Below are 26,224 nucleotides of genomic sequence, written 5' to 3'. Positions count from 1 at the left end.
GATTCTCGTTTGTTTGCATTTAAGGTGCAAGCAGAACAGAGAGAAGGGGAGAGGGGGCTGGCTGGCTGGAGAAGGGAGGCAAGTGGCAGCCCCGGCGCCCGTGGGACAGGCGGGCTGGAGGCTGCAGGTGTGGGCACCGCCCGCCTGCTCTTTGTGGCCAAGCTCAGGCCAGATGGCTCAGGGCAAGGGTGTCAGGTCTGTTTGGAGTGTGTTCAGCCCGAGGAAGGGCCCTGGACTTGTCTGGGCTTGAGGTATGGGTGCACCAATGGGGGATGAGTACCTGGAAAAGAAGGGAGAGACGTGCCCCCAACCAGCTTGAGGAAGTCAGTGGGGCCCAGGGTGACAAAGCCCGCAGAGCACTTCTGGAGCCCGGGGGCCTTCCTCCGCACGAGCCCACGCCCGCGCGACTCCCCCAGTTGGACACCTGGCCAGGGTGGGCAGGGAGCTGCGGGCGGAAGGTGATGAGAGGAGGGACCCCCCCCTCCCTGCAGCGACCTCCCCACCCCCCCAGAGTGGCGAGCTCACCGCAGAGAGGGGTGGAGAAAGTCCCCAGCTGGAGAGGACGACCGAGGGCCAAGGTCCCCCTTCCCCTCCCAACGTGGCTCCAGTACAGCTCGACCCCACGCTGCGGCCGGCAGCCTGGGCCTGGGGGTGGGTCCTGCGGCCCCTGGGTGTCCATCTAGGGTCAGGGCCTGCAGGAAGGCCTGGCTGTGGCTGTCTGGGAGGGGCCAGGCCCTGGGCGGGGCTGTGGGTAGAGCCCACCAGGATCGAGGGCACGGAGGTGGCAGGAAGGGCTGGTGAGGGGCACCTGGGGGTCCCTGCCCCTCCCTGGAAGGCCCTCAGTGTGGATACATGACACCCCACACACCCAGACAGGCAGCCCCAGCCTGTCCCGGCCGCGTGCAGGTGAGGACGCCAGCCCAGCCTTTAGATAATTAGAGTTTATTTCAGACTCTGCCTCCTCTCAGGCCCGGGGTTCCAGTGGCCGGCTGGCCAGGCAAGGGCATATCAGGCTCCCACAGCGCCCACTGCCACGGGCCCAGCAAAGCATGGTCTCCCTGCAGGCACAGTGGGGCAGCGGACGTGGGTGATGGTCACCCGCCAAGCGGTTCTACTCTACCTGTGTTATTGCATGTATACGCTTGTGAGACTCCGAGGACGCTGGGTGAGGCAGGAGGTGCCGTCTGTGGGGGGCTAGGCCGGCACAGCTCCCTCCCTGCCAGGCTCTCAGCTGCCCGCAGGACAACTGCCGCAGGGTGGGATGGGGGTCAGGAGAGGAAATGTGGGGGCCCAGCTAGAAGGTAAACTTGGGGAGCCCCTCCCGACACCAGCCTTCGGGCTGTCTGTCCACCCAGCCAGGGCTCAGGCGACCAGGCAAGTGGCTCGGAAACTCCGCCCGCCTGAGGTCAGCCCCCCGGAGTCAGCCCCGCCAGATGAACGCCCCACCCCCGGCTGCAAGCAAAGAGCAGAAATGGGGAGAGTGAAACAGCCACACGCTTTAATGTCCCCACGTGGGCTGGACCCAGGTCAGACCCCTGCCCAGCCCTGGGGGCACCCACCCTGGGGGCTCATCGGGACGCTGCTGCCAGGAAGCCCACAGAGCCACTGGGGCCCGTGGGCAGGCAGGCCACACTCGGCCCACTCCTTCCTCCGCCCTCAGGTGCCCTGGTCCAGGATGAGCCTCCACCCCACGTCAGGGCTCCACCCGTGCTGCTCTGTAACCCACAGAGCCTGGGCTCCTTCTGCCCCGAGGTTCGGAGGGGAAAGTGCTGGGGACTGACCGACCGAAGGAGGTTGGTTTCCACTGTTGGCAGGGGGCCTGTCCCTCTCTCTCTTCCTCTGCGTGTATATGGGGGGTACACAAGTATATGTATTACGTATGTATAGATAGCTGTGTGTGAACTTGGCATGCACTAGATTCCCGAGGTCTGTACAGGAAGTGGCTGTGCCCCCACCTGGGCACCAGCCATCATTTCTTTCGGACCAGGAAGGCCACACCAAGAATCAGGGCTGCAGCTGCCACAGCCATGCCCCCAGCCACAAACAGGGGGGTCAAGTTCTCGAAAGGGCAGGGGTCTTGGCCCCCTGGGCCCCCGCTGGGGGCCTCGCCCTCCTCAGCCCCATCCCCAGGGCCCTTGGGCTCGGGGGCTGCATCGGGGCTGCTGGGGGCTGCGGGGGCCGGCTTCAGGTTGCTGTGGTTGTTGAGGAGGGCAGGGTCTGCCTTGGCCGGGGTCTTCTTGGCAGGTGGCAGGGTGGGGGCCGCCGGAGGCTCCTGCTTCTCCACTTGGGCCTCCTTCTTCCCTGGCTTAGCCGAGGGGGCTTTCCCATCCACAGCGGTGGGTGCTCGGGCCTCAGCAGCAGCCTTGGTGTCGGCCTTGGGGCTGCTGGTCGACTTCCCTCTGGACTCCATGGTGGGTGTGCTGGCGGGCTGCACGGGGCGTTCGTGGACAGGCAGGTGTCTAGACCGCAGCAGCTCAGGACAGTTCACCCCTGGGCATCCTATGAGCCTGGGTGGGGGGAGACCCAACGAGGCTGGGACAAGAGACTTGGCGTCCTGTCCAGCTCCCACCTCCTTGTCCCTATAGAGACCCTGTTCAGTTCTCTGGACCCTCTTCTTCCAGGGCTCGGCCTCCTTCCGGCTTCACCCACCTTCTGAGAAGCCCCTCCAAGCACACAAGCAGGGGCTGTGGGCCCCTTTGGGCTGGGGTGTCGGGATGAGACCAGCCAGAGGCTTCAGTTTCCTCATCTGTGACATGGTCTTGCCCACACATGTGCCGTGTCCATCACGGTGGCCCAGCGTGGGGAAGAGAGCCCACCCAGCCCTGAGAAGGGTATGCGGTCAGGGAGGTGGACAGCAGCCCCGTGGGCCTGGGCAGAACTGACTGTGTACCCTTCTCAGGGCTGGGTGGGCTGGGGGGTAGGCAGGGCAGGGTGGGAACCCAGAGTCTGGGCTCTCGGGCCTTGGTGGGGTAGGAATGGGCCCAAGGCCGCCAGGACCTGGATGTGACAAAACCAGGGTGTCTTCTCAGAAGGCTGGAGAAGCCAGGGTGGCAGTGACAGGCCTGTGCCTCCCAGCCAGCCATCTACTGCCCCCAGCGCCGGGCACCCACCCCCATGGCCGGCCTTGCCTGCTCCGGCCTAAGAGCGGGAAGTCCTCCGTGACCCTGAGGCCACGCCTGCCTCTGGGAGTGGAGGGAATCCCTGGTGTGAGTCTGGGGTGGGCAGGCCCCCTGTCATCAGCCTCAGAGTCCCCGAATCTGGGCCAGGCAGAGGACGGGGGCTCTGGGCTGTAGGGAAGGCCTGGCCCAGATCCTCAATGTCTGGGGAGGGCAGGGGGACTGCGGGCCTCGCCACTCTAGACCTGAGTCTTCCCTCCCTGGACACCCGGACACCGGCGGTCTGCCGCTTCTTCAGGAGGTTGAGAACTCCCACCTCCACCCTCAGGGAGAGGGAGCCTGCGTGGGGGGTGGCAGCCCCAGGTCCCCACCCTGGCAATGCACACTAACCACAGTGAAGGTCGCCTGAAGGTCACGGCGTGATGGGGGTGTCCTGATGAGAGGCCCAGCTGCTGTCCTACTTCCCCGGGAACCCCAGCAGCCCCTCACCCCTGCCATTCTGGAGGGGCACCCAGCTGCTGGGCATCAAGTTTGCAAAGGGCAGGGGGTCCACTCTCCACCTCCCCCAGACCCTTGGTTATTTCTGTCTCATACTAACGTCACCCGGCTACCCCTCCCCCTCCAGGCCGCTGTGCCCGAGAGAGCAAGGGCCCCGGAGGGCCCCCGGTGACCTTCATAGCGGAGAACCGCTGCTTCTTCCTGCGGGGCCCAACGCCCCCGCCCCGCCCCCGCCCAACGCCCCCACCCCGCGGAGTCCCCGCCGCCTTACGCTGCTGCTCCCGGCGCTCCCACCTCGGCGCAGCGCGCTCTCCGCGGGACCACGGCGGGCGGCGGGCGGCGGCTGCGGATGAAGGACTGGGAGTTTCCCACAATGCACTGCTTCCGGTGCAGGAAGGGGGGCGGGGACCGCATCAGCGCTGGCTCCGCCCACCTGCTCTCGGCCACCACAGCGCCCCGGGCTGGCTGAGACCTCTGGGGCCCCCAAACCCAGCTCCGCTTTTGATCCCAAGGGCAGCTTAGAGTCAGGGAGGTGAGGGGCCGAGGCTGGCTTTTCCGCAACCCCATCCCATATTGTGAGGGAGTCAGGAGGCCACTCCGCCCAGGACCCTCTCCAGCCAGTGTGCCCGTCAGTGGGTGGGCAGACGGACCCAGGACTGCCGGGTGAGGGGAGCCAGTTACCAGGAGGGAGCCCTTCCCCTCCTCACCCCTACCAGAGTCTCAGAGAAGAGGCATCTATTTAGAATATTTATTTATCTTCTTACATGACAAGACACAAAAAGTTACAACTTCTTAAAACTCTTGAATTTGAAAGAAAAAAAATATAATTCTGTAAGCAGCAGCAGCAGCAGCTTCCAAGGTACAGATGTGACGGGAGAGGGCAGCCCCCAGGAACAACCGTGAACTGGGGGGCCCAGGCCTGAGCCCCAGGTAGTGTCACCGGGAAGGGGCCTCCAGGGAGGGGGCCCGGGGGGTGGGGGAACACAGCACCGGCACATCAGATCAATCACCAACACGATCACGTGGCTGGGGACACGGCAGGGCAGGGTGAGCCTCTGCCTCAATTCACAACATCAGTGGGGGGGGGGGCGCTGGGAGGGCGGAGCTTTACTAAGTGTGTGTGGGGGGGCATGTGCAGAGGCCCAGAGAGCAGGGTGGGCCCTGGGAAGACTGGAGGGGCAGCTCCTGGCACCCCTGCAAGAGGAGCAGATGCTCCCAGGCTCCAGACTGGTCCTCGTGCCTGCCCTCCCCTATGGCCAATCCTGCACCAGGGTGGTGGTCTCAGAAGAGGGGTCTACTAAAGGTGCAGCAGGAGGGGGCAGGCCGGAGAGATGAATTTCTGGAAGGGGGCAGTGGGGAGTCTAGGGCACACACAGCACACGTGCGTGCGCGCGCACACACGCGCACGCACGCACACACGCCTGGCCACGTGGGGAAGGGCAGCAGTCCCCCCAACAGCCCCATCCCTGAGGGGCCAGGCCAGCAAAGGGCTGCCACCAGCTGCTCCCCACAACATTCGTACATGCGCCCCGACTTCACACGCTTTGGGTCCCCAGCCTGGGGTGGAGGCCAAGGGGCCTACCAGGAGGGAGGCTGGGTCCCACAGTGGGGGCGGGGAACCTGTCCTGGGAGTCAGAACGCAGGGTGACCCCCAGCCTAGGATTCCTGGCTCAATATGGGGGGCAGGAGAGCCCAATCCTCCCGCAAGGCTGGCCAAGGCGAGAACAGCAGCAGGGGAGGCTGGACGGACAGACGGAGGGATGGACAGAGCCACTTGTGCTCAGCAAGTTAATAAATAGGTTTGTGCAGGGTCCCCTCTGTGGACTAGGGGCCAAGCCTCGGGGACGGGAGCTGGTAGACTGGAGGGGAGGGTCCAGCTTGCCCAGCCCAGGCCTGGGGGCCCCCAGTCCAGAGACCAGCTCTGTCCCTGGGGGTCAGGCGGGGGCAAAGGTGGGCAGGGCTGGCTCCAGGAATGTAAAGATTTCTGAGTTTTCTACATAAGTAAGACGTTGATCCCAGCGGTCGTGCAGGCAGGACCCCACCAGGCCCACGTGTGCACACTCTGTGGACCCTGCACCCCTTCCTCCCCCACCCCAAGTCCATGTGGGGAGAGACTCTCTCGCATCATCCGGGGGGGTTGCCTGGCCCTGGCCCCACTCTGGTCCCGCTCAGCTGGAGGGCGTGGGGTGGCTGCCGGGCTCAGGGCTGGACTCGCGGCAGCCCCAGCAGGGTCTCGGCGATGCCCAGGAAGTAGACCACCTGAGCAATGCCGAACAGCGGGGCGATGACCAGGGCGCGGCAGTAAGCACCCTTCAGGAAGGCTGTGGGGCCCTCGTTCCGCAAGATCTTCCTGTGGGGAGAGGGGGATCAGAGCCGCAGGGCTGGGGCTGCCCCACCCCCGCCCCGCACCCCCCGGGGCCTCGCCCACCTGGCGCAGTCCAGGAACCCCGAGTAGGTGTCCTCGTTGACGCCGCGCTGGAGCGTCTGGAGCCGGGTCTTCACCACTGCAGGGGGCGTGTGGGTCAGTGTGGGCCCCTCACCGCCGACCCCACTCCTCAGCCCCATCCCCGACCCGGGCCCAGGCCTGGGCACTGACCGTCACAGGGGTTGACAGCCACGGCAGCCGTGCTCCCAGCCACGCAGCCGGCCAGGAAGGACACGTAGAAAGGAGACTTCTCCCCAGATGCCGGCCGGCCCAGCTGGTTCAGGTTGGCAAAGAGGGGGAAGTAGACGATGGAGAAGGGGACGTCCCTGCGGAGGGAGGGCGGTGGTGACTGGCTGGGAGGTGGGGGGCAGGTGGGCGGGCCGCTCCCGACCCTCCCTGCCCCCCTACCTGAGCAGCGTGGCCCCCAGTCCCTTGTAGAGGCCGGCGATGCCGTGGCTCCGCAGCAGGTCCCGGGTCAGCTGAGTGGCTGTGGGCCGGGGTGCAGCTGGAGCCTCCATGGAGGGCTGGGCACCCCGTCCGCCGGAAAGCTGGGCCTGGCCAGAAAGGGTCTTCCTCTGGGCGGCTGGGGAGAAAGGGGACGGCCTGCTGGTCTCCCTCTCGGCACGAGGCACGAGGTGGTAGCAGGGCAGGGGCCTGGCTAGTTCCCCCGCCCGGCTGCCCTGCCGCCCCGCGCCCTCACCAATGCGGCCCGCGTCCTGGAGCTGGATCTTCAGCATCTCCATGGGGGTGGTCACGATCACCTGGCAGGTGCCGGCCCCACAGCCCGCCAGCATCTCCTTGAACAGGGTCAACTTCTTCCTGTAGTAAAGAGGGTGGGGCTTCAAGGAAGAGTCAGAGGCCCCTGCTGCCCAGGGGGCCTCCCAGTGTGCCCAGGAGTGAGGAGGCATGGGAGGGGTGGAGGCGGAGGCAGCCCTGTGGGGTACAGATCCCCACAGCCTCAGACACCCTCCAGGCTCTCCAGCAACAGGCGCTGAGCCCAAGAGACAGATGGCTCCTGGCAGGGCCAGGGAAGGGCCGAGGGGCCGGTGTTGAGCAAAGAGAAATGGAGTCGGGGGGGCGGTTCAAGTGCTCCAAGGGACTACTGCCCTTTCAGCCCCACCCTCGGGTGATGGGGAAAACTGGTCCGTGCCCCCCAAATCCCAACCTACAAGGGGCATCAGGCAGTGGCTGGGGGCCAAGGACCCCTGGGGCTTGGGCACCAATGACTCAGCATCTGGGGACAGAGGAGGAGGGGGAGGAGGAGGAGGGGGAGGAGGGGGAGCAGGAGGGGGAGGAGGGGGAGCAGGAGGGGGAGGGGGAGGAGGGGAGGAGGAGGAGGAGGGGAGGAGGAGGAGGAGGGGAGGAGGAGGAGGGGAGGAGGAGGAGGGGAGGAGGAGGAGGAGGGGAGGAGGAGGAGAGGGAGGAGAGGGGAGGAAGAGGAAGAGGAGGCCCTGCAAGGTCAGGGAGAGGGGCCCCAGGAGGACAGAGCCTTCGTCCTTTGTCTGGAAGCACAGACCCCTCCCCCTCATGACCCTGGCCCCCAGCAGCCGGCCGAGCCCCTCACCCGTCCTTGGAGAGCTGATATCGGAAGAAGTCATTGGCTGCCAGCTTGATGGCCTTCTCGGGGGTGACGAGGGTCAGGTTCACGGCGGCACCTGTGTGGCACACGGGGGAGCACAGACAGGTCAGTGGCCTGGGCTGGGGAGGCTCTCCGCCGGCAGTCGCCTCCCAGTTGACAAAGCCTGCCCCCCGTCACTCCTGGGCTGCGTCCTCCTGCCCTCTCGCCCACATTTGTGCCTGGCGGGGGTGGCACCAGCGGGCCAGGCAGTGCCTTCTTCAGGCACTCCGCTCAGCCTCCCACATAACCCTCCCAGTCCAGTGGGCGGCCTCCCTGAGGGACACCTCCCCTGGGCTACAGACGTGCTCGTGTTGGGGCTCTGGGTAAGGCCACGTCCGGCCTGGCGCAGGTCAGAGCTGGGGAGGCAGTGGCGAGCCCCTCTCAGCGGCGAGGACTCGGGGCTGCACAGCATCTGGGCAAATCCAGGCTTGGAGATTGTCTCCTAAGCTGCTTTGCAGTAATGACCCCATCCCTCCCAATCTCCTGGCACAGACAGGGTCCCACCCATCCCGGGAGGCAGGGGAGGGGGCTGCGGCCACTGTGGTAGAGTGTCCTGCCATGCTGTGCACTGGTAGTGAGTGGGGGACGGGGCTGAGAACTGCTGTGCCCCAGAGATCCCACCCCCTGTCCCCCCAGCACCCAGGGCCCGGCTGATGACCCCCGGTGCAAGTGCAGCCAGCCCCCACGGGACAGGTCCACACTGTCACACCAGGCCCAGGTACGCTGCCCTGCCCTGGCTTCCCACCTGCCTCCCCGCCGCTATGGTAGGACCCCTCTGGGGCTGCAGGAGGGTGCTACCCAGGTCTCCCCCGTGCCCAGCCTCACCGCGGTACATCCCGAAGTAGCCCTCTGAGCGGATGGTCTTGATGAGGCAGTCAGACCTACAGCCCAGGGGGTGGGAGCAAGCAGGGGATCAGCCTGGCATCCAGCAACGGCCCCAGCCCTGACCCGGGGAGGAGCTCCCCCAGGCCTGCCCCCCCTCAGTTTCCCCTTTGGTTTAACAGGAGGGGGGCGGACACGGGAGCAGAGCGCAGAAGTCTGCCCCACACCCATGGCTCCACGCCCGCTACCCCCCGCCCGGCAGGCTCACATGCTGGTGTACAGACGCTGGCCATTCTGCTGGTTCTGCAGCCTTGTCTTGGCCAGGTCGATGGGGAACACGCAGGTGACCCCGATCAGCCCAGCGATGCCGCCATTGATGAGCTTGGCTGGCAGACTGTGTGGGCAGAGGGAGTGTCAGGACGACCTCCTCGGCCATAGGTCGACCTCCTCGGCCATAGGTCGACCTCCTCGGCCATAGGTCGACCTCTTCGGCCATAGGTCGACCTCCTCGGCCATAGGTCGGCGGGGAGGAGAGGGCAGGGGTGGGGTGAGGCTGGGTCGGGTTCTGACCTGATCTGCTTATCAGCCATTTAACTCGGGAGCACTCAGGTAGGAGCCGCAGAGGTGGATGCCAGACAGGGGAGGTGGTGCTGGAGGAGGGGGAGGGGCGGTCCTCTACTTCCAGGGGAGCTTGAAAACCAACACTTCTGTCCTAGAAGAAAGAGGGGCCTGGGATCAGCGGGGGTGGGCAGACCCACCGCTCAGAGGCACACCAGAGGAGTAAGCCCCCCCAGCCTCCCTCCCAGGTCTCCTGAAGGGGCACCGAGCCCCTCCCCGCAGCGCCCCCTCCCAGGCTGGGGCCCTCCGCACGTCCTGGGCGTGCAGTGTGCGGTGAAGCGCTGCCGCTTGGCCCCATCCCTGGGCCACCCGGCTTCCCCTCCAGGCCCCCTCCACCGGCTGCGTCCTCCCAGCTGGCCTCGCTCGCTCACGTGCGCAGAGCCCTTTAAAGGGCCAGGCGCCTCTGGGGAGGCAGCAGCAGGGGACGGGGCCAGCACTCCGGTCAGGGCACCTCCACCCCTGGACTGGGCTGTGACGGCCCCCATCCTTGAGCAGAGGCAGTGGGCGCCTGCCCTCTTCAGGAGGGGGGTGAGAGTGCCCCAGGATCCACACTGGGGCTCAGCTCACAGCTGCCCGGTAGATGCTGCCCCCACTCCCGTGGCAACTCCACGCTGGACCCCCAGACCATCCGCTCCCCTGGTGACCAGAGAAGCGCCAATGCAGCCACAGCCAGCCCTGTGCCCACCCTCCCAGGAATTTCACCCCCAGACTCACACCCACACACACACCCACACACACACCCCCCCCACACACACACACACGGAGGAAGCCAGCGACCAGGACCTCTGGGAGGGGGATGGCTGACCTTCCGAGGCTCCCTGGGGCTAGTCCCCCAGCTACTCCAGGGGTGCAGAGACAAGAGGCCCCTCTCTCTAGGGGCAGGGTTGGGGAGCCAGAGCCAGCCTCGGGGGCCTCCTATGGGGGGGCACAGCCATAAAAACTGGGCTGTGGGGTCCTCCCCCCCCACTCTGGCCCCCTCAGAGGCCAGCTGTCACAGGCTCCCACCCGAAGCTCTGCCACCCAGGGTCACACGGCTGGCTCACACCTGTCGTCCCTCCGAGGACTGGTGACCTTCACCTCAGCTTTCCTGGGCCGGGATGTCCCCTGCCTCCTCATCAGCCCCTCCGCCCCCCGCCGCGGTCCCGCTCACCCCAAGGTGCACCGGACCGGCTCCTCCTCCGAGACTACAGCCCGCGGGCGGGCGGAGGAGATCCAGCGGCCGAGGGCGGCGCCGGCTGCGGGGATTGGCTGCGGGGCGGGGCGGGGCGGGGCGGGCCTGAGGGGGGTGGTGACTTTCTCTTTCACTTTGGGCGGGATGAGGCTCCCTGCCCCTGTGGGAGAAGGGATGAGAAGGGGGTGTGACAGCTTCTGGGAGGCAGGGACTGGCCTCGGAGCCCCCTCCAGCCCGTGGGGCAGTGGGTCAGACTCGGGCTGACCCAGCCAAGCCACGCAACCGGTTCACAGGGACCCCAGACCCTGACCATCGTGCCCCCAGCTGCCCCATGGGTTTCTGTCTGCAGCCTGCAGGCTGCATCTGCCTAGGGCCCTGGGACCCCAAGGATAGGGCTCTCTCTGCGCCCAGGCATGGGGAATCTGGTGCCATGGGGTGGAGATGGGTCTGTGTCCACTCGTGCCTGTGGGACTTGTGGGTCTTTTGGGGGAAGGTGAACTTCAGGGAAGACTCACGCTGGAGCAGAGAAAGACATGCTTGTCTGCTGGAAAGGCCAGGGAGGGGGTGGCTGGGCCTCAGAGGCCACTGGCTGCCACCCATAGGCCTGTTCACCTGGCAGGTCCAGAGGGCATGGGAACCAGCACTCCCAGAGCCCTCTGCCCTGCCAAGCTGCACACCCCCCCCCCCCACTCGCCCAGGGCCTCAGTGCCAGGACCTGCTTCTCCATGCCCCACCCTGCAGAGAGGAGTCTGACCTCTGCACTTCAACCTGACCCTCTCTTCCCACCCCCACCCTCCCCCACCCTCCAGGTGTAGACTGGCCACAGCCGCCTCTCTCCGCTGTCCCAGACCCTTGGGGGCAAAGTCCACATCCTGCCCTATGGGGACTGAGTGAGCCCTGCCTCCCGTCTGGGGTAAGGGACATCTGGATGATGGGGGCCCCGGAAGTCAGACAGACTATCCAAGGTGGGGAGGAGAGCAGTTGTCCCAGGAAGACAGGCAGCTCTGGGGTCCCACATCACACTCTGCCGGCTGGAATGGGGAAGACGGTTGCAGAACTGAGAACAGTGGGGCGAGTGGGCTCTGCCGGGGGACGATTGGCAAGGGGTCCTCCGGACCCTGAACGCTCCTTTTTCTGTCCTCACTCAGTGTTCCCACACCCTGCTCATGAGACAGCTTGGAGGGCCCTCCCCTTGCGCCCCCATGTTGCCATAGAAACCTGGCAGCCACAGCCAGGCCTGAGGCCCCAGGGCTGTCAGCCCTCCCTGTACCCCCTCCGGTTCCCCGCAGCCTGGTAAAGTGGGGTTGCAGGCAAGGCTGTGGACATCGCAGCTCACAGAGACCACCCACAGGACGATGCTGCTGCTTCCAGGCCCCCCAGAGGTAAAATCTCCCACAAATGAAGCCGCTGAGCTCCCCCAACCCCCCAAAAAAAGGCAATGGGGGTGAGGCTCAGAGTCTGGGGCTGGCCACTTGCTCCCCATTCAATCTCCCCCAGCGCCTTCCCCCCGGGGAGGCGCTTTCTGTCCAGCCGTCTGGAGGGGCGCCAAGCCGGTGACAAAGGAGGTGTGGGGTGGGAGTTCAGGGCTCCGCTTGGAGGACGGCTCAACTCCCCGTCTCGCTGGAGGGGGTCCGGACGGGGCCCGGACGGCCACGCTGTCCCCCTCCAGGCGATGGCGACTCCAGCCAAGCACGTGTCCACATACGTCCAGCAGGGCCCCACGTGTGTCCCCCCTACGGCCGGGCTTCTGTTCCTTGGCCACCGGCCCCCGTCTCCTACCCCGCGGGGACACGTGTGCGCGGGGAGCGCGCCCGGCACCGCCCGGGGCCGAGCACGGCCTCCCACACTCCAGCGGCAGCGGGTCGCAGCATCCGCCGGCGCGGGCCCCGCAAGAGCCTCCTCGTCCGGGCAGATGTCACCTCCCACAGCCGTCGTGGTGCCCCTCGCCCCCGTAGCCGGGCTGCACTCGGGTGGGCGCCGCGGAAGGGAGCCGCCCCGCGGGCACTCACCGCGCGCTCTGCCGCCGCCGCCGCCGCCGCCGCTCTCGCCTCCCCGCCGCGACGCGCGCCCGGCTTCACCTAAACGCGGGGGCGCGTCCGCTCGGCGCCGCGCGCGCTCCGCCCCCGGTCCTCGGCCCGCTCGCGGCCTCCGGCTCCCTCTCCCGGCCGCCGCGGCCACTGCGCCCGGCGGGCCACAGCCCAGCGCCAAGCCCTCACCCTAGGTCCCCAAGGGTCTTCCCTGTGTGTCCGGCCTCGCGCCCGTCCATGGGCCGGGGACCAGGGACTATTCCCGTCGGGCCAGCGGATGGCGAGGTGCGCTGGGACGAGGTGTCCTAGGGGAGGAGCGGTGCTGGGAGGGGACTGAACTGGCCAAGCACCCGCACCTCACCGCCACCAAAGGGCAGATGTGCAATCCCGCACAGGGTGACTTTGTATCCATCGGGGCTGCGGCCGTTACTTTGTAGCTGGGGCCCCCTCTCTCGCAGAGATCAGGACCAAGAGGAGGCGCTGGGCCGGAGACAAGCAGGAGCGAGGGCTGTGGGGAAGCCCGTGCACAGGCCGCCTCGCAGCAGGGGCCAGGCCTCTGATCTGGCCTCCGCGTGCCTTCCGCCTGCCTCTCCACCCAGCAAATAAACTGAGCTCTGAGACAGCAGCCAGGATGGTGCACATTTGTTACACAAGGAGGAGAGGGTCACTGTCCCCATACCCAGGGAAGGTTTGAAAGTGGGCACCTCTAACTATTGGCCAAAGGATGTCAGGGACCAGCCCAAAGTCGGTAGGTTCTAGGCCTGGGCAGGCTCGGCGGATTGTGATGCTGAAGAGCCAGGTGGGCCAAGGTCCCCGGGGGCCAGGCTTGTGCGCTGGATGCCCTCCTGGTACTTGCGGCGGCCAAGCTCCAAGACAGCCCGCACCTCTTCGGCCACGTCCCGCCGGTCACTCTGCTCCAGGGCCTGCACGAGGAGCCCCACGGCCCCTGGCTGCCCAGCCTGGCGCTCAGCCCAGGAGAAGAGCATATGGCGGATCTGCCCATCCAGGTCGTCCCTGGGGGGACAGGGGAATGGTGAGGGAGGGGCCCAGCCCAGGACCACCCGCCACACCCAGGGTCTTGATCACCCTCCCAAGATGGGTTCCTTTCTCCCCGGGCCAGGGGTGGCCAGACCCTCCCTTTCCTGACTATTTGCCCTGCCCCCACCTCCCCTGCACAGAACTTCAACCAGCCTCCAGTAGGCAGGCCAGCAGTGGGAAGGGAGGCTCAAAAGAACTCACCGGAACTCATGCCGGATGCGCTGCAGCTCACGGTAGGGCAAACCCAGGTGCAGGGCCACGGCTGGCCAGTCAGGGCCCAGGCGGCCGGCCACATTTAGCAGGTTGCTCTGTGTCAGGAACCCAGTCTCGGCGTCGCCCAGGTTCAGAGGTGCCAGGGAGAGGCCAGCCCCCTGCCCTGGGCCCTCGGATCCTCGCAGTCTCTGTGGGGAGGACGCAGTGGCAGTGAGCCCTGGCCCTGCCAGGAGCAGAGGGCACCCGAGCGACCACCTCTGTGCCCAGGCACATACCCCTGGCCACCCCCTTCCCCCTTCACACACGCTCCCCCCGCCAGGCCGCACTGGCAGCTTGATGGGCAGAGTGGCCATCCACGGGGCGTCTGCACCCCTCTTCTGCCGAGCAGCCCCCGCCTCCTCAGGCACCTCCTCTGGCACCTCTCCCCGGTAGAAGGACACCTGTGGGTGGGATGAGGTGGGCTTCAGTGCTCCGGCCTCGGCCCAGGCAGCCCGGGGGGCCCTACCCCGTTGGCCCACCTGGCCCCTCACGGCCTGAGCCCGCCGGTCCAGGGTTGTGGTCACGTACACCTCCTTCAGGTTCTTCAGGTGTGAGTAGAAGACGAAGCACACCCTGCCCTCCACACAGTCTGGACGGTCTGGGGGCAGGGGGTGGGCTCAGCAGGGACTGCGGGGACAGGCCCCAGGGTCCCTTCTCTGGGCGCAGGGAGCCTACCGGCATCCACGTCGATGCCCCTCTCGAAGGCAGCGAAGAACTTCTCGCCCTCAAACATCTCCACGGTGTCTGAGGGCTCCGGGCCGCGGTACCGCTCCAGCAGCCGCCGCAAGGTGCTATCCACCTGCGAGGACGACCCACTGGCTGGGAGCCCGATGCCCTGCCCTGGCCCCCGGCCCCCGCCCCGCCCTCCCAGCCCTCTGCCCCCGCCCCCACCTTGTTGCGGGGCAGGCACTGCAGCAGGACCTGCTCGGGGTCCCGGCGCCTCTGCAGCGCAATGAGGTTCACGCGGTGCAGCCGCAGCCGCTCCCAGGCCTTCCGCGCCAGGCCCCCCACGCAGGTCTTGGTGGTGTACCAGAGCCAGTACCTGGGAAGGCTGGGGGTGAGCGGGGTGCGCAGACCGGGGCGGGGGTGGGGGACCGAGGAAGCGGGGGGTGGGCACTGACCAGGAGAAGCACGTGACCTGGAAGCGAGCATACAGGTGGGTGAGCTCCAGCGCCACCTGCGCCGTGATGTCATCCCAGGTGGCCGCAGGAGGGGCCCGGTACAGCAGGTGCAGGTGCGAGCGGTCCAGACTCAGGCCTGTGGGTGGCAGGGGGCCACAGGCTGAGGCCTCCCTGCCCGGGGCCCCCCTTCTGAGAACTGTCCCCCCCACCCCGTGGCTACAAGTCCAGGAGGCCACACAGCCGTCTCTCACCTGTGACGCCGGGGGGCAGAGGCAGTTGCACGGTGACCGGTCGAAGGAAGCTGGGGGGGCCGCTCTGGGAGAGGTAGAGCAGGGGGCTGGTGGCCGCCTCAGGCTCTCCCAGCAGGGCCGGCAGTTCTCTGCTGCCCACGCGCACCACCTGGAGCAGAGGGCACCCGAGCGATCACCTCTGTGCCCAGGCACCACCCGCCACCCTTGGCAGCTGCCCTGCCCGTACCTGCATGCGGACATGACGGGGCTCCTCAGTGGCCCCAGGGGGGAATGTGACCTTGACCCCAGGATGTCCTGAGGAGCACAGCAATGTCCCCTCTGGTGGCACCAGGCAGGCGTCAGACACAGGGCGCGAAACCACGAGGAACCAGGAGAAGTGAGGCACCTGGCAGCGAGCCCAGAGCCGCTGGGCGTGGGGGGTGCAGAGGGACAGGGTCAGGGACAGCTGGGCGAAGGCAGAGATGCTCCCTTCCCAGATGGGCCTGGACAGCCCTCACCTTGGGCGCCTCTTCCTCCAGGTGGGTCTCCAGGTCACTCCAGCTATTGTCACTCAGGGTCCTGACCACCACCTCACGGCAACGCCGGGCCCGTGGGGGCACAAAGAGCAGCCACAGGCCCACCTCCTGCCAGGCAAGCATGGTGTGAGTGCCAGGGCCACGCCTGGGCCCTCCTCACCGGCCCCGACCCGCCCTGGCCGTGCCTTCTGGAAGGCCACCCCATGGGGCTGCAGCTCCAGGACACCACTGAGCAGAGAGTCATGGGGACCCAGGGGGACGAGGCGTGGCTCTGGCAGCCACAGTCGATAGCGGACGGTAACAGGGGTAGCAGTGGCTCCCACGGGGAACTGCAGGCGGACACCACAGGCCAGGGTCACAGAGCAGCCTAGGGGGGTCACGGCGAAGCTGAGGGAAGACAGGGTGGACATCGGGTCAGACGCAGCAGGGTCCCATATGTCTGAGTCTGGCACCCTGGGCAACTCTAGGAGATCCCCGAGGCACGGGCAGGTGTACAGAGTGGACAGATGCTTCTACAGCCCGGCCCCTCCTCCACACCATACCTGTCCAGATCTGAAGTCAGCAACAGTCTGGGCATTTCTGGGACCACGGGTGTCCCTGTGGAAGGGCAGATGGGTTGTTAGGATGGTGGCAACACCTGCGCCCTGTCTGTGGTCTGCCCCCGTCCCCACCAGAGAGCCTACCTGGAGGACTGTGGGGGGCAGGGCTAGGCCCACCCAGGGGGTTTCCTTGCAGGCGCACGAAGGGGGCATCCAGTAGCTCGGGGGGCACGTCCTGGAGCTGGTTGTCCCTCAGGTCGAGCCGGGTGAGCAGCGGGAGGCGAGCCAGGCCGGCAGGCACCGAAGCCAGAAGGTTGCTGTGCAGAACGAGGAGCCGTAGGGACCGCAGGCCCGCTGCAGGAGCGCCAGCTTAGGGCCAGCGGAGGACCGCACAGGGCCACCCCACCCCTGGAGCGCCAGGCCAGGCCGCTCACGCTGGGGCCTCCCAGAGAAGCCCTTTCAGTCTCTGCCCTTTGCCTGGACGAGAGAGCTCGGGCAGGCCTGCGCAGGGAGCCTCGACAGCCAGGGAAGTGGGGGGCAAGCAAGGGCTGCCGAGGGGGGCGAAGGCTCAAGGTGGGCCAGCCTGTGCGCGCGAGGCCCTGCGGAGAGAGGGCTGCGGGACAGGGCAGGTTGGGCAGTGACCGACAGGCCGTCAGGCCCATCAGGCCCAGGGGCCAAGGCTGCGACTCACCAAGGGAGGCAGGGAGGCCCTGCAGCCGGTTGGAGGCCAGGTTGAGCTCGGCCAGGCTGCTCAGGCCTCCGATCTCCGGGGGCAGAGCATCCAGCAGGTTCTCAGAGAGATCGAGGCGCTGCAGGGTGGACAAGGACCCCAGTGCTGTGGGCAGCGTTTGCAGGCGGTTGTGGGTGGCAGCGAGGAAGGTGAGGGCGGGGAGGGCCCCCAGGGCCTCAGGCAGCTCTGAGAGGCAGTTATGAGAGAGCAGGAGGGCACCCAGGCCACACAACTGCGGGACACAGGCTGGCAACGTCTCCAGGCTGTTGAAGCTCAGGTCCAGGTGGGCCAAGTGGGCTAGGCCACTCAGGCTGGCGGGCAGCGTGGCGAGGGAGCCCCGGAGGCAGGCACCCAGAGCGTCCCGATGTTGCCCACCTGGGTGGGGGAAAGGCAGACATGGCCCTCAGAGCCAGAGTCCCAGGTCCCAGCTCAGCCCTGCCAGCCAGGGAAACAGGTGCATGGAAACACAGACCTCCACCCCAACCCCACCAAGACAGCGAGAGATGGACACAGATACTGGAGAGTCACCAGCAGATGAAGGAGGCAGCAACAGACAACACAGGCTCGACTCAGCTGACAGTCATCACCCGTGACCCACCCCAGGAAAAATACCCACACTGGGGTCTGCTGGAGACCCCACTGGCAGCTGCCAGGTCCAGGAGCCCAGGCTCAGCCACCTTCCTCTTGGGGGAAAAGGGGTTGGGTAGCGCTGTGCAGAGAACAGTGATGAGGTTGGGACCGGGGTTTGCCTTTCAGGACCAAGAAGCAGAGGCAGGAGCTAGCGACGAGGCTGGGACCAGGTGGGGCTCACCTTTGAGGACCAGGGAGCGGAGGCGTGGCAGGCTCCAGGGCAGACGCGCCAGGGTGGCCTGCAGCAGCTGAGGGTCCTCGTGGCCACTCAGCCGCAGGAACTCCACCTCCAGCAGCTGACGGACCTGCTGGGCACACAGGTGCAGCAGCCGGTGGCAGCCCCTGGGGTATAGGTCCAGGCTCAGCCGGTTCCCAACCAGGAGAGGGGGTGCCCCCAGTCCTGCATCCGCAGCATCTGTAGCATCTCTTGCAGCATCTTCTACAGCCGCTGTCTCGGGCTCCAGCCCCTCCGCCACCGCAGCCATCGCCCACCGGCTGTCCTCGGGGGCCAGACATGTCCCAGCTCGCCAGGCAGGCCTGCTCAGGCAGGGCCCAGGGAGGCTGCAGAGTCAGGGGGAGGAGTGGGTAGAAGGGGGCTGGGCGTCCTCTAGCCAGAGGAAGGGGGACGCTGGCTGGGGGGAGCTCTTGAGCCAGGCCAGCTGGTCCAGAGCCCAAAGCCTAGGCTGGACAGATCATCGCTGAAATGGGGCCGGGGAATAGGACTCCCGCTGGGAAGGCAGCAGGCAGGGAGACCTCTGTGTGCAGAGGGGCCTGGGGACGTGCTTGAGAGAGGGGGGAAAAGTGAGGCTTCACGTCCCAAATCTGGAAACTTGACAAGGGACTCCTAGAGATGTCAGGTCCTATTCCACCCCCCACCCCCTCTGGGTCCAGCCCCACCTCCAACCTTCACATTCCTCAGCTTTGACCAGAGGTCCCGGCTCTCATCTACCACGTGGGGCCGGTGTTCCAGGCAAGGGCCGGGTGATCGTGCCCGCGTATGTCAGAGCAGTGAGTGTGAGGTGGTTCCTAAGGACCGGACCCCACTTCCTGGCGCCTGGAGGTGGGCTCCTCGCCACTTGCAGCTCGCACCTCGGTCCGCGGAGGAGGTCGGTGCACCGCGCAGTCGCGGCCCCCACCGCTCGGGGCGGGTCTCGGGCGGGAGAGCACGCCCTCCCCCGCCGCCCTCCCCACGGCGCGCCCGCGGCCCGCGCGTCACCTGCGCTCCCGGCGGCGCGTTTCCGGGCCCCGCCGCATCGGAAGCTCGACTCATGTCCGGCGAGGGTCCGCAGGCCGGGATCTCAGTGTCCCTCCCGCCCGCCCTCCGCCGGTCGCCGCCCTGCTGCACTCAGCTTCCTGTAGGCCTGCGTGCCTCTGCCGTCCAGCCTTCCGCGGGAGGGCCCGCGTTGCGCGCCACCAAACCCAACCTTTCAGAGGTTCTCGGGCCCCGGGCCCGCTCTACTCTAGGGCTGTGCATTCCCGGCCCCATGTTGAAATGAGCTAGTGCGATCTCTGGCTGCAGGGCGTATTGGGTGCTGATCAAAGCTGCTGCCCCACACCTACCTCCTGCCAGAGGACAGCTCTGAGAATGTCCCAAGCCAGCTCCAAAGGCCTCCCCTCAAGCCCTGCAGAGCCTGGGCCCCAGCTCCAATGGCCCTACTTTTATGGTGATCACTGTGGGTCACATGCCCCCAGCAGTGAGCTTCCTCACATGCTGCCTCCTATCTTTCCGCATCTCACAAGGAAGGAAAAGGCAGCTCCGAGAGATCAGATGTTGCCCAAGGCCACTAGCTGGTGAGCGCCAAAGCCAAGGACCTCAAACCAGGTCTGTCTGACTCTCAAGAGAACCTTCCCCACTCCTGCTTCCTCACCCCACACAGTCGGTGCCTATAAACGGACACATGAACACATCTGCTCCTGCCTGTTCTGCCCCAAATGATACTGTGTGCACCCTCTTTCCTCCACCCTCCCCAGCTACCGCCATCCCTCCCACCCAGATGGGCAGTTCCCGCCAGGCCTCCATTCTCCCCAGCTCCTATCCCCCCTTCAGTTTCCACATAGCTGCCAGAAGAATTTAAAACAAACAAAAAAACAATCACAGGAACATTACTCAGCCTTAAAAAGAAATGAAATCCTGACACATGCTATAATGGGGATGAACCTTGAGAGCATTACTCTAAAAGAAATAAGCCAGACACAAAAGGACAAATGCTGTATGATTCCACTTCTGTAAAGTCCCTAGAGCAGTCACATACATAGAAACGGAAAGTAAAATGGTGCGGGCCAGGGGCTGGGGGAGGGGAATGGGGAGCTACTGTTTAATGTGTATGGAGTTCTGTTTGAGAAGTTCTGGAGCTAGATGGGGGTGATGATTGCACAACGATGTCAATGCACCTAGTGTCCCTAAATTGCATGATTAAAATGGTAAGTTTTGGGCTTCCCTGGTGGCGCAGTGGTTGAGAATCTACCTGCCAATGCAGGGGACATGGGTTCGAGCCCTGGTCTGGGAAGATCCCACGTGCCGCGGAGCGACTAGGCCCGTGAGCCACAATTGCTGAGCCTGCGCGTCTGGAGCCTGTGCTCCGCAACAACAGAGACCGCGATAGTGAGTGGCCCCCACTTGCCGCAACTAGAGAAAGCCCTGGCACAGAAACGAAGACCCAACACAGCCATAAATAAATAAAATTTTTAAAAATGGTAAGTTTTACGTTATGTATTATTTTACCATTAAAAAATTTAAATAAAAACAATCACAACACTTTCTTGTGTGATTACAGTTAAGTCCCATTCTTCCCAAATGGTTTCCCCACTTTACCGCAGCTGTGTGACCCTGAGCAAGAAAACCTTTCTACGCCTGACCTCATCTACACGACGGCGGGGGGCGGGGGGGGGTGTACCGTGTGGCTTGCGTTAACAAACCAGTGCTTGGCGCTAACACGTGGGTTCACCTGCTGTCAGAGCCCGAATGGGCTGGCTGCTGCCTCTGAACCCATCTCCGGCCACCTTAGTTGGGCCTTTGCATCTGACCCCTGGGGCCTGACGCTCGCCCCACATCTTCGCAGGGCCGGCTCCTTCTCATCCTTCAGCCCCGTGGCAGTGTCAGCCTGGGACTGCCTCGTTTATTTACTTTTGTGTGTCCCCACACTAGAACCTGAGTTCTGCGGAGGCAGAACCGGGCCTGTTCCCTCTCAGGACTGACGCCAGCCTGCAGCAGGGTTCCTGACACGGAGAGTGAATGAGTGACGTGTGCTACGTCCGCGTGGACCCTGAGATCTGTCCCGAGCCGACAAGGCCAGGGCTGGGTGGCAGGGCGGGGGGGAGTCACGCGGGCTTCAGCACTCCTGGCTCCGCTCCTCGGGGCAGCGGTGACAGGGTCTCCCAGCTTCGGCCAGAGCCACCAAGGCGCTGGGGGGGGAGCAGTGGCTCGGTTCCGCGGTGTGAGCGCGCTGAGCGGCTCGCCCACCCCACTGGGCGGGCCGGACAGCGAACTCCTGTCCCCGCGGCTGGGAACCACCTGAGACCCAGAAGGTCAGCGGGCTGGACCAGTGCAATAACGCCCGGGCCACGTGCGGCCAGCGCAGGCATCAGCGTACCCGCGCTTCCGGTAGCCATGCACCATGGGACTTGTAGTTCGCCGGCCGCGTCGGCCTCCCCCGCAGAGACGCGTCCAGGACGTGGAGGCTGCGCTGCATGGTGGGAACTGTAGGCGCCGCGTGGCATCCTGGGAGCCCTAAAGGGAAAAACGCTGTACTTCGGACTCGCGCCTCGCTTTACCCCGCTTCCCCCAGGGATCTCGAGGGGCACTCACCCCACTGTATACAAGAAGGCGGGCCGGAACTGCCTTTCGCCTTTGCGGTGGTGGCTGCGGGACAAGACGGGATAATGGCGTCACCTGCGTCCTCCTGGGCTAGGCACCGTCTGACATCACTAGGAGGCGCCCTCAAGGGGCGCTGCGCGCAGGTTCCGGAGGCTTCTGGGTAGCGAATTACCCCCGCCCCCCGCACCGGCGCCTTCCTTTCCGTCCCTGACGCCGCTGAAGTCGCACGCGCGAGGCTTCTCCGCCGCCGCCAAGTTAGTGGGGCGGGCAGGCCGGGGCGCGGGCCGGGCCGGGAGTGCAGCGGAGGGAGGGAGGGCGGGCGGGGCAGGGCGCGAGCCGAGCCTCTGCGGGGTCCCCGGACCGAGCCACGCGCGCCCGCGCACGGGCCGGGGTCGGGGTGGGAGGCCTCCCTGTAACGCCGCCGCCTTCTCCTCGCGCCGCAGGATGCGCTACGTCGCCTCCTACCTGCTGGCCGCCCTCGGGGGCAATTCCTCCCCCAACGCCAAGGACATCAAGAAGATCCTGGACAGCGTGGGCATCGAGGCGGACGACGACCGGCTCAATAAGGTAGCCGCCTCGCTGGGCCCCGAAGCCCCCGGTCTGCTTTGTACTCCGCACAGGGGGACCCCTCCCTTACCCGACTCGGCGTTTCCCTTTGGGAAAGTGTAGGTTCCCGCTGATATCTGCCAGCCCATATGGTTTTGGGGTTGTCCTGATGTACCGGTACAGCTTGGAAGAAGAAAAAGTGGGGGTGAAGCCAAATCTCAGCGTGGCTCAGTAGAAACACAAGTCACGTGTAATTGGAGGTTTCTTAGTAGTTTTGTTTTTCTTTTTTAATGAAAGCGGTGACGTTTATTTTGATCTTATTTCACCCAACTTGGTGAAACTTACTTTGACACATACTGAGTGTAAAGTGAGATATTTTGCATCCTTTCCCAGCAGTAAGTTTTGGTGTTAGTTTTTACATGCAGGGCGTCTCGGTTCACCTGTCCTGAGTCGGTGGTGAGGGCTGTGTTGGGGGCAGGGGTGTGATGATAGGCCTCTCGTAAACTAGGCCACTTCTCTCTTTTAGGTCATCAGTGAGCTGAACGGAAAGAACATCGAGGACGTCATTGCTCAGGGTGAGGTTGTGTCCGGGGCTTTCTTTTTCACGGTCCATCCTAATTCCTGCCGGTCAGCCTGTGACCTGCCAGGTTTCGCTTGTGGACCAGAGCACCCTAGAAGCCTTACCCAGAGGAGTGAGCGGGGTTTCGGTGGGCTCATGCCACGGGCGCTTCTAGACAGCCCCGGGACAGGGCGCCCATGCTCTCACTGGGCTTTCGTAAGCAAGTCTCTCCACCCCTTCTTGGGGTGCTAGGGCTGACCACAGGCCCCTGCCCTGTGGTGTCAGACTGGAGTAGGTGAGACTTGTCTGGAAGTTGAGCTCTTGGGGAACTGTTCTGTTCTTGGGTCCGTGATGGGGCAAAGCCAGCTCAGCAGACGGCCTGGTGTGTGAGCTCGCTGCTGGACACTGGGGCAGCGGACTTTACCTGCCTGATCGTAAACATGTTTGCCTAGCTTACCTCCAGGGTAGGGCGCTGTGGTCTTGTAGCTCTGCTGGAGGGATTCCTAGAAGCCAATTTCTGGGAGTGACAACAGACCCTCCTGTCTGGGAGAACAGGCACCTATGATGTGGATCCTAATACGTTGAACTAAGTGTCTCGTTACTCTTGAGTAACGTTGAGGCCAGGCTCCTGCTGTGGTCTCACCTCTCCTTTCTGGTTTCTGTAGGCATTGGCAAGCTGGCCAGCGTGCCTGCTGGCGGGGCTGTGGCCGTCTCTGCGGCCCCAGGAGCTGCAGCTCCTGCTGCGGGTTCGGCCCCAGCCGCAGGTAAGTGGAGGCTCAGGCAGCTGGCGCTGCAGACGCACTGGGGTCTCTGCTGGGAGCGTGGCCTGCACCGCGGGCGTTTCTCACCGCTCACTTTCTCTCCGCAGCAGAGGAGAAGAAGGAGGAGAAGAAGGAGGAGTCAGAAGAGTCAGATGACGACATGGGGTTCGGCTTGTTTGACTAGAGTTCCCCTCCTGCAAATAAAACCCTGTTTACGTATTTCTTGAGCTGCCTGTGAGCCCTTTGTCGGAGTGTGGTCTCTGCATCCTAGTCTCATCCCGGGACGAACAAAGGCCCTCGCTCGATGAGGTGGAGCGGGGTGCCTGAAGAGCCAGGAGTGGAGTGCCTGGACGGGGGGCACTTTCTGTGGGTCTTGAGTGTGGCCAAGCCTTGAGCCCCCTTCTTGGGCATGGTCCTGGCTCCTGTGGACTGCCAGGGCCTTCCTAGGAAATGAGGCCTTCAGGGGGACACCCATGAACACTTGAAAAGCCGGAGTGGGTGGTCTCTGCGAGGTGGGTCTGGCCAGTTGAGGCCAGCAGCTCCCACAAGGCTGGGAGAGCCCTCAGTTATGCACAAGAGGAGATGTGGTGGTGGGTGTGTGGTCCGCAGATGTCACTGGGGGGGTCAGTGCCCTGGCTCCACCTAATCCCCTGAGCAACTTGGACTTCCTCCTCTGAGCCTGTGTCCCTAGCTGTCTGGTGGGCCAGTACCTTTGCTGGGCAGATTCAGAAGTGGTTTGTGGGCAGCGGTGTTGGGCTGCATGCTTGCTGTGTCCTTTTGTGTCGGGCCTGCCCATGCCCTTTCTGCCAGGCTCTGGCCTAGAATGTGGGGCAGAGGGGAGAGGCCCTCCCACTGCCCACCCAGGCGCCATCCTGGCCCTACAGCTATTGGCAGTCGCCCACCAGTGCCAGGCCACCCCGTAGATGCTCAGCTTTGCTTTCTGAAGGCTGTGGTGTGGTGGGCACCTGCCATGTGCCCACCACATGGTAGGCATGTGTGAAGGACTTGCCTCTATGGGCTTGTAGTTCTGGAGGAGAGTAATGAGTGTAGCACGAGACAGCAGGGCTGGGTGCGTGGGGGCCCCTCCCTCAGGAAGAGGCCCCAGGACAGGGGTGTTCATGGGTGGAGGGAGAGGACTGATGGCCTTTTTGCTATCCAGAGGAGTGGGGATTAGGACAGGGCCTCGGGGGAGGGGGTGTGGGACATGGGGCTAAGGGGGGATGAGGGGTCCTAGCAGTGTGGGCTGCAAGGGGAAAGTATGAGTGGGATGAGAGGTGGGGCTGTGGGTACCCAGAGACACAGGTGGCAAGGGGCCATGGTCCAAGGTTAGGGTAGAGACGGCCCCCCAGAGGAGTGATGCAGGGTCCAGGGGCAGAGCTCACAACCCCAGCCTTGGAGGCTGAAGAGAAGGGCCCTGTGTGGGCCAGAGGACACCATGGGAGTGGGGGCATGACACCTGGCTGGCAGTCATCAGACACCAGGGCTTCTCTGTGCAGACTGGGAGGGGGGCAGGTCCACTCCCACCCCCAGCCAGGATTCTAGGAAGGGCCACCCTGTTCCTGGCTGCAGAGCTCCTGGGGCCTGGTGGGAGGGATATGTACCCAAAACAAGTCAGCCAGTGTGTGGAAATGGGAGCAGAGGTCTCCCCGCACTGGGGTAGCGCCACCCTTCAAGCCCCACAGTCCCTTGGAAACGGGGAGGGCATGGGCTCTGGCCTGTCCTTGGAGCAGGTTGTGGGGATGGCCTGCTTAGGTTCCTGGCTCAGCTTGCACCGTCCCGGTCCTCCTTGGTGGCACCCTGGTGAACCCCTGAACTTTGCAGGCTGGCCCTGGGGGTCTGTTCCATCCCCACTGTGTCACACCCCTTGTCCCCTGCTGCATCCAGCAGCATCCCCAAGGGCTCAGTCACCCTTATGGGGCCACATCCTCTGCACTGTGCCGCCATCCCACCCAACCATTTGGGGTTCTAAATCAAATTCCCTCATACCCCTGGCCTTCCCCATTCCCAGCACCCACAGCACCCAGACCTGGGCTCCCCTCTCCTAATTCCCCCACCCAGGGCCTTCGAACGTCCTGTAGGTGGGTGGCCCTTTGCTTTCCCATGTTAATAGTGTCCACACACCTCTTCACCCTTCTCAGTCCTTATTTGAACTTAATAGAAACCATCTCTCCCACCCCCTCCCCCAAGTGGGGCAGGGTTTCTGTTGACTTTGCTCCCTGCTCATGGAGACCCATGCTGGTCCCCATGCCAGGCGCACATGGTGCTAAGTATGGGTGGCTTGGAGCACAGAGGCTGAGGGCTGGGTGGCATGATGCCAGATGGCCCTGTCCTGGGGAGGCCCTGCTCTGGCTTCTCCACCTGGGCCTCGGGGCCAGGCGGGGTGGGGGGGAGGGGCGCAGCCCCAAGCTGGGTCCTGAGCCAAACTCCAGCTAGAGGAGCTAGTGTTCCTGGGGAGACGGATGCACACTGGCCACCCACTGCCCAGCATAGACAAGCCCCTCGTTTGGGAGGTGGGGTGAGGTGCAGGGCTGGCCCCTGGATCCAAGCCAGGGTAGGCCTGCCCGACAGTCCAGGAGAAAAATGCGGAAGAGGGGCGGGAGGGTGACATCACCAGGAGTGCTCCACCTGTTGGGGCAATTAGTGAGGCGGGACAGGGCTTGAGTCATACCCACGTAGACCCCACAGCCTGAGGAGCTGGGGCAGGACGCAGGTCGAAGCCAGGTTAGTGCCAAGGTGGAGCTGGGCGCGTGGCAGGCAGGGTTGGGATGTCCGGTGTGGGTCTACCACGCCGGTGTTATCTCTAGAAGTTGTCTGTGTGTGATTCGCGTGCAGCTCTGTATGTTTATGGGTAAGTCTGTGGATGAGTCGGTGGGTCCTTCAGGTCCCTGACCCTCGGCGAGCTCCTCAGTGTCCTGGGTTGGTGTTGTAGGCTGACCCCCGAGGGAGGGGGCGGATGCTGCCCAGACAGCAGGGCCCTCCCCTCGTGGGTATCCAGCTCAGACTGCGGTCGTCCCGGACCTGAGCTCGACCATCCCCACACCCCTGGGCCACTTGGTGTCCCCTCCCGCCGTCGACGATGGCGGGGTGGGCAGATGGGGAGGCAGCGGGAGGTCGAGGATGTGGACTCTCGTCCGGGCCTGGCCAGTGTCTTTGGCGGGGCCGCAGGTGTCGCG

The 26,224-nt window shown here is 65.0% G+C and overlaps 4 protein-coding genes across 17 annotated transcripts; 1 reads left to right on the top strand and 3 right to left on the bottom strand.

Moving 5' to 3' along the window:
* Window positions 1–926: 926 nt before the first annotated feature.
* CEND1 (cell cycle exit and neuronal differentiation 1) lies at window positions 927–3,978 on the bottom strand. Of its 2 annotated transcripts, none has more exons than XM_082477476.1 (2): window positions 3,886–3,978; window positions 927–2,507 (listed from the first exon to the last, which is right to left on the bottom strand). In XM_082477476.1, the coding sequence occupies exon 2, from the start codon at window positions 2,408–2,410 to the stop codon at window positions 1,970–1,972; it is 441 nt and encodes a 146-aa protein (XP_082333602.1). In that variant the 5' UTR covers window positions 2,411–2,507; window positions 3,886–3,978; the 3' UTR covers window positions 927–1,969. The 2 variants fall into 2 exon arrangements, with proteins under 2 accessions (XP_082333602.1, XP_082333603.1); XM_082477477.1 differs by having other exon boundaries at window positions 3,909–3,976.
* A 370-nt stretch (window positions 3,979–4,348) lies between these two features.
* SLC25A22 (solute carrier family 25 member 22) lies at window positions 4,349–9,189 on the bottom strand. Of its 2 annotated transcripts, XM_082477263.1 has the most exons (9): window positions 9,050–9,189; window positions 8,748–8,873; window positions 8,483–8,538; window positions 7,604–7,694; window positions 6,740–6,858; window positions 6,448–6,622; window positions 6,211–6,365; window positions 6,043–6,118; window positions 4,349–5,964 (listed from the first exon to the last, which is right to left on the bottom strand). In XM_082477263.1, exons 1-9 carry the CDS (start codon window positions 9,067–9,069, stop codon window positions 5,814–5,816), a joined length of 969 nt encoding a protein of 322 aa, XP_082333389.1. In that variant the 5' UTR covers window positions 9,070–9,189; the 3' UTR covers window positions 4,349–5,813. The 2 variants fall into 2 exon arrangements, with proteins under 2 accessions (XP_082333389.1, XP_082333388.1); XM_082477262.1 differs by having other exon boundaries at window positions 6,448–6,858.
* Window positions 9,076–21,307, bottom strand: PIDD1 (p53-induced death domain protein 1). Of its 9 annotated transcripts, none has more exons than XR_014268048.1 (17): window positions 18,588–21,088; window positions 17,553–17,932; window positions 16,703–17,116; window positions 16,156–16,365; window positions 16,015–16,069; window positions 15,658–15,859; window positions 15,455–15,580; window positions 15,184–15,363; window positions 14,958–15,105; window positions 14,707–14,842; window positions 14,477–14,627; window positions 14,261–14,384; window positions 14,065–14,183; window positions 13,873–13,986; window positions 13,535–13,734; window positions 13,000–13,309; window positions 9,076–9,191 (listed from the first exon to the last, which is right to left on the bottom strand). XR_014268048.1 is itself a non-coding variant. In XM_082477243.1 (17 exons), the coding sequence occupies exons 2-17, from the start codon at window positions 20,985–20,987 to the stop codon at window positions 13,051–13,053; spliced, it is 2,844 nt and encodes a 947-aa protein (XP_082333369.1). In that variant the 5' UTR covers window positions 20,988–21,098; window positions 21,177–21,307; the 3' UTR covers window positions 12,923–13,050. The 9 variants fall into 9 exon arrangements, 7 of the variants coding, with proteins under 7 accessions (XP_082333369.1, XP_082333368.1, XP_082333371.1 ...); XR_014268049.1 differs by lacking the exon at window positions 9,076–9,191 and adding an exon at window positions 10,410–10,428; XM_082477243.1 differs by lacking the exon at window positions 9,076–9,191 and adding an exon at window positions 21,177–21,307 and having other exon boundaries at window positions 12,923–13,309; window positions 20,962–21,098.
* RPLP2 (ribosomal protein lateral stalk subunit P2) lies at window positions 21,286–23,270 on the top strand. Of its 4 annotated transcripts, none has more exons than XM_082477277.1 (5): window positions 21,286–21,439; window positions 21,629–21,752; window positions 22,258–22,423; window positions 22,956–23,054; window positions 23,162–23,270. In XM_082477277.1, exons 2-5 carry the CDS (start codon window positions 21,630–21,632, stop codon window positions 23,233–23,235), a joined length of 462 nt encoding a protein of 153 aa, XP_082333403.1. In that variant the 5' UTR covers window positions 21,286–21,439; window position 21,629; the 3' UTR covers window positions 23,236–23,270. The 4 variants fall into 4 exon arrangements, with proteins under 4 accessions (XP_082333403.1, XP_082333402.1, XP_082333405.1 ...); XM_082477276.1 differs by having other exon boundaries at window positions 21,288–21,439; window positions 23,159–23,270; XM_082477279.1 differs by having other exon boundaries at window positions 21,289–21,439; window positions 22,258–22,306.
* Window positions 23,271–26,224: the final 2,954 nt, after the last annotated feature.

The sequence above is a fragment of the Balaenoptera physalus genome (assembly GCF_965194825.1).
Source record: "Balaenoptera physalus genome assembly, chromosome: 10".
NCBI classification, from domain to species: Eukaryota; Metazoa; Chordata; class Mammalia; order Artiodactyla; family Balaenopteridae; genus Balaenoptera; species Balaenoptera physalus.
This window is presented reverse-complemented; position numbering and strand designations above follow the sequence as displayed.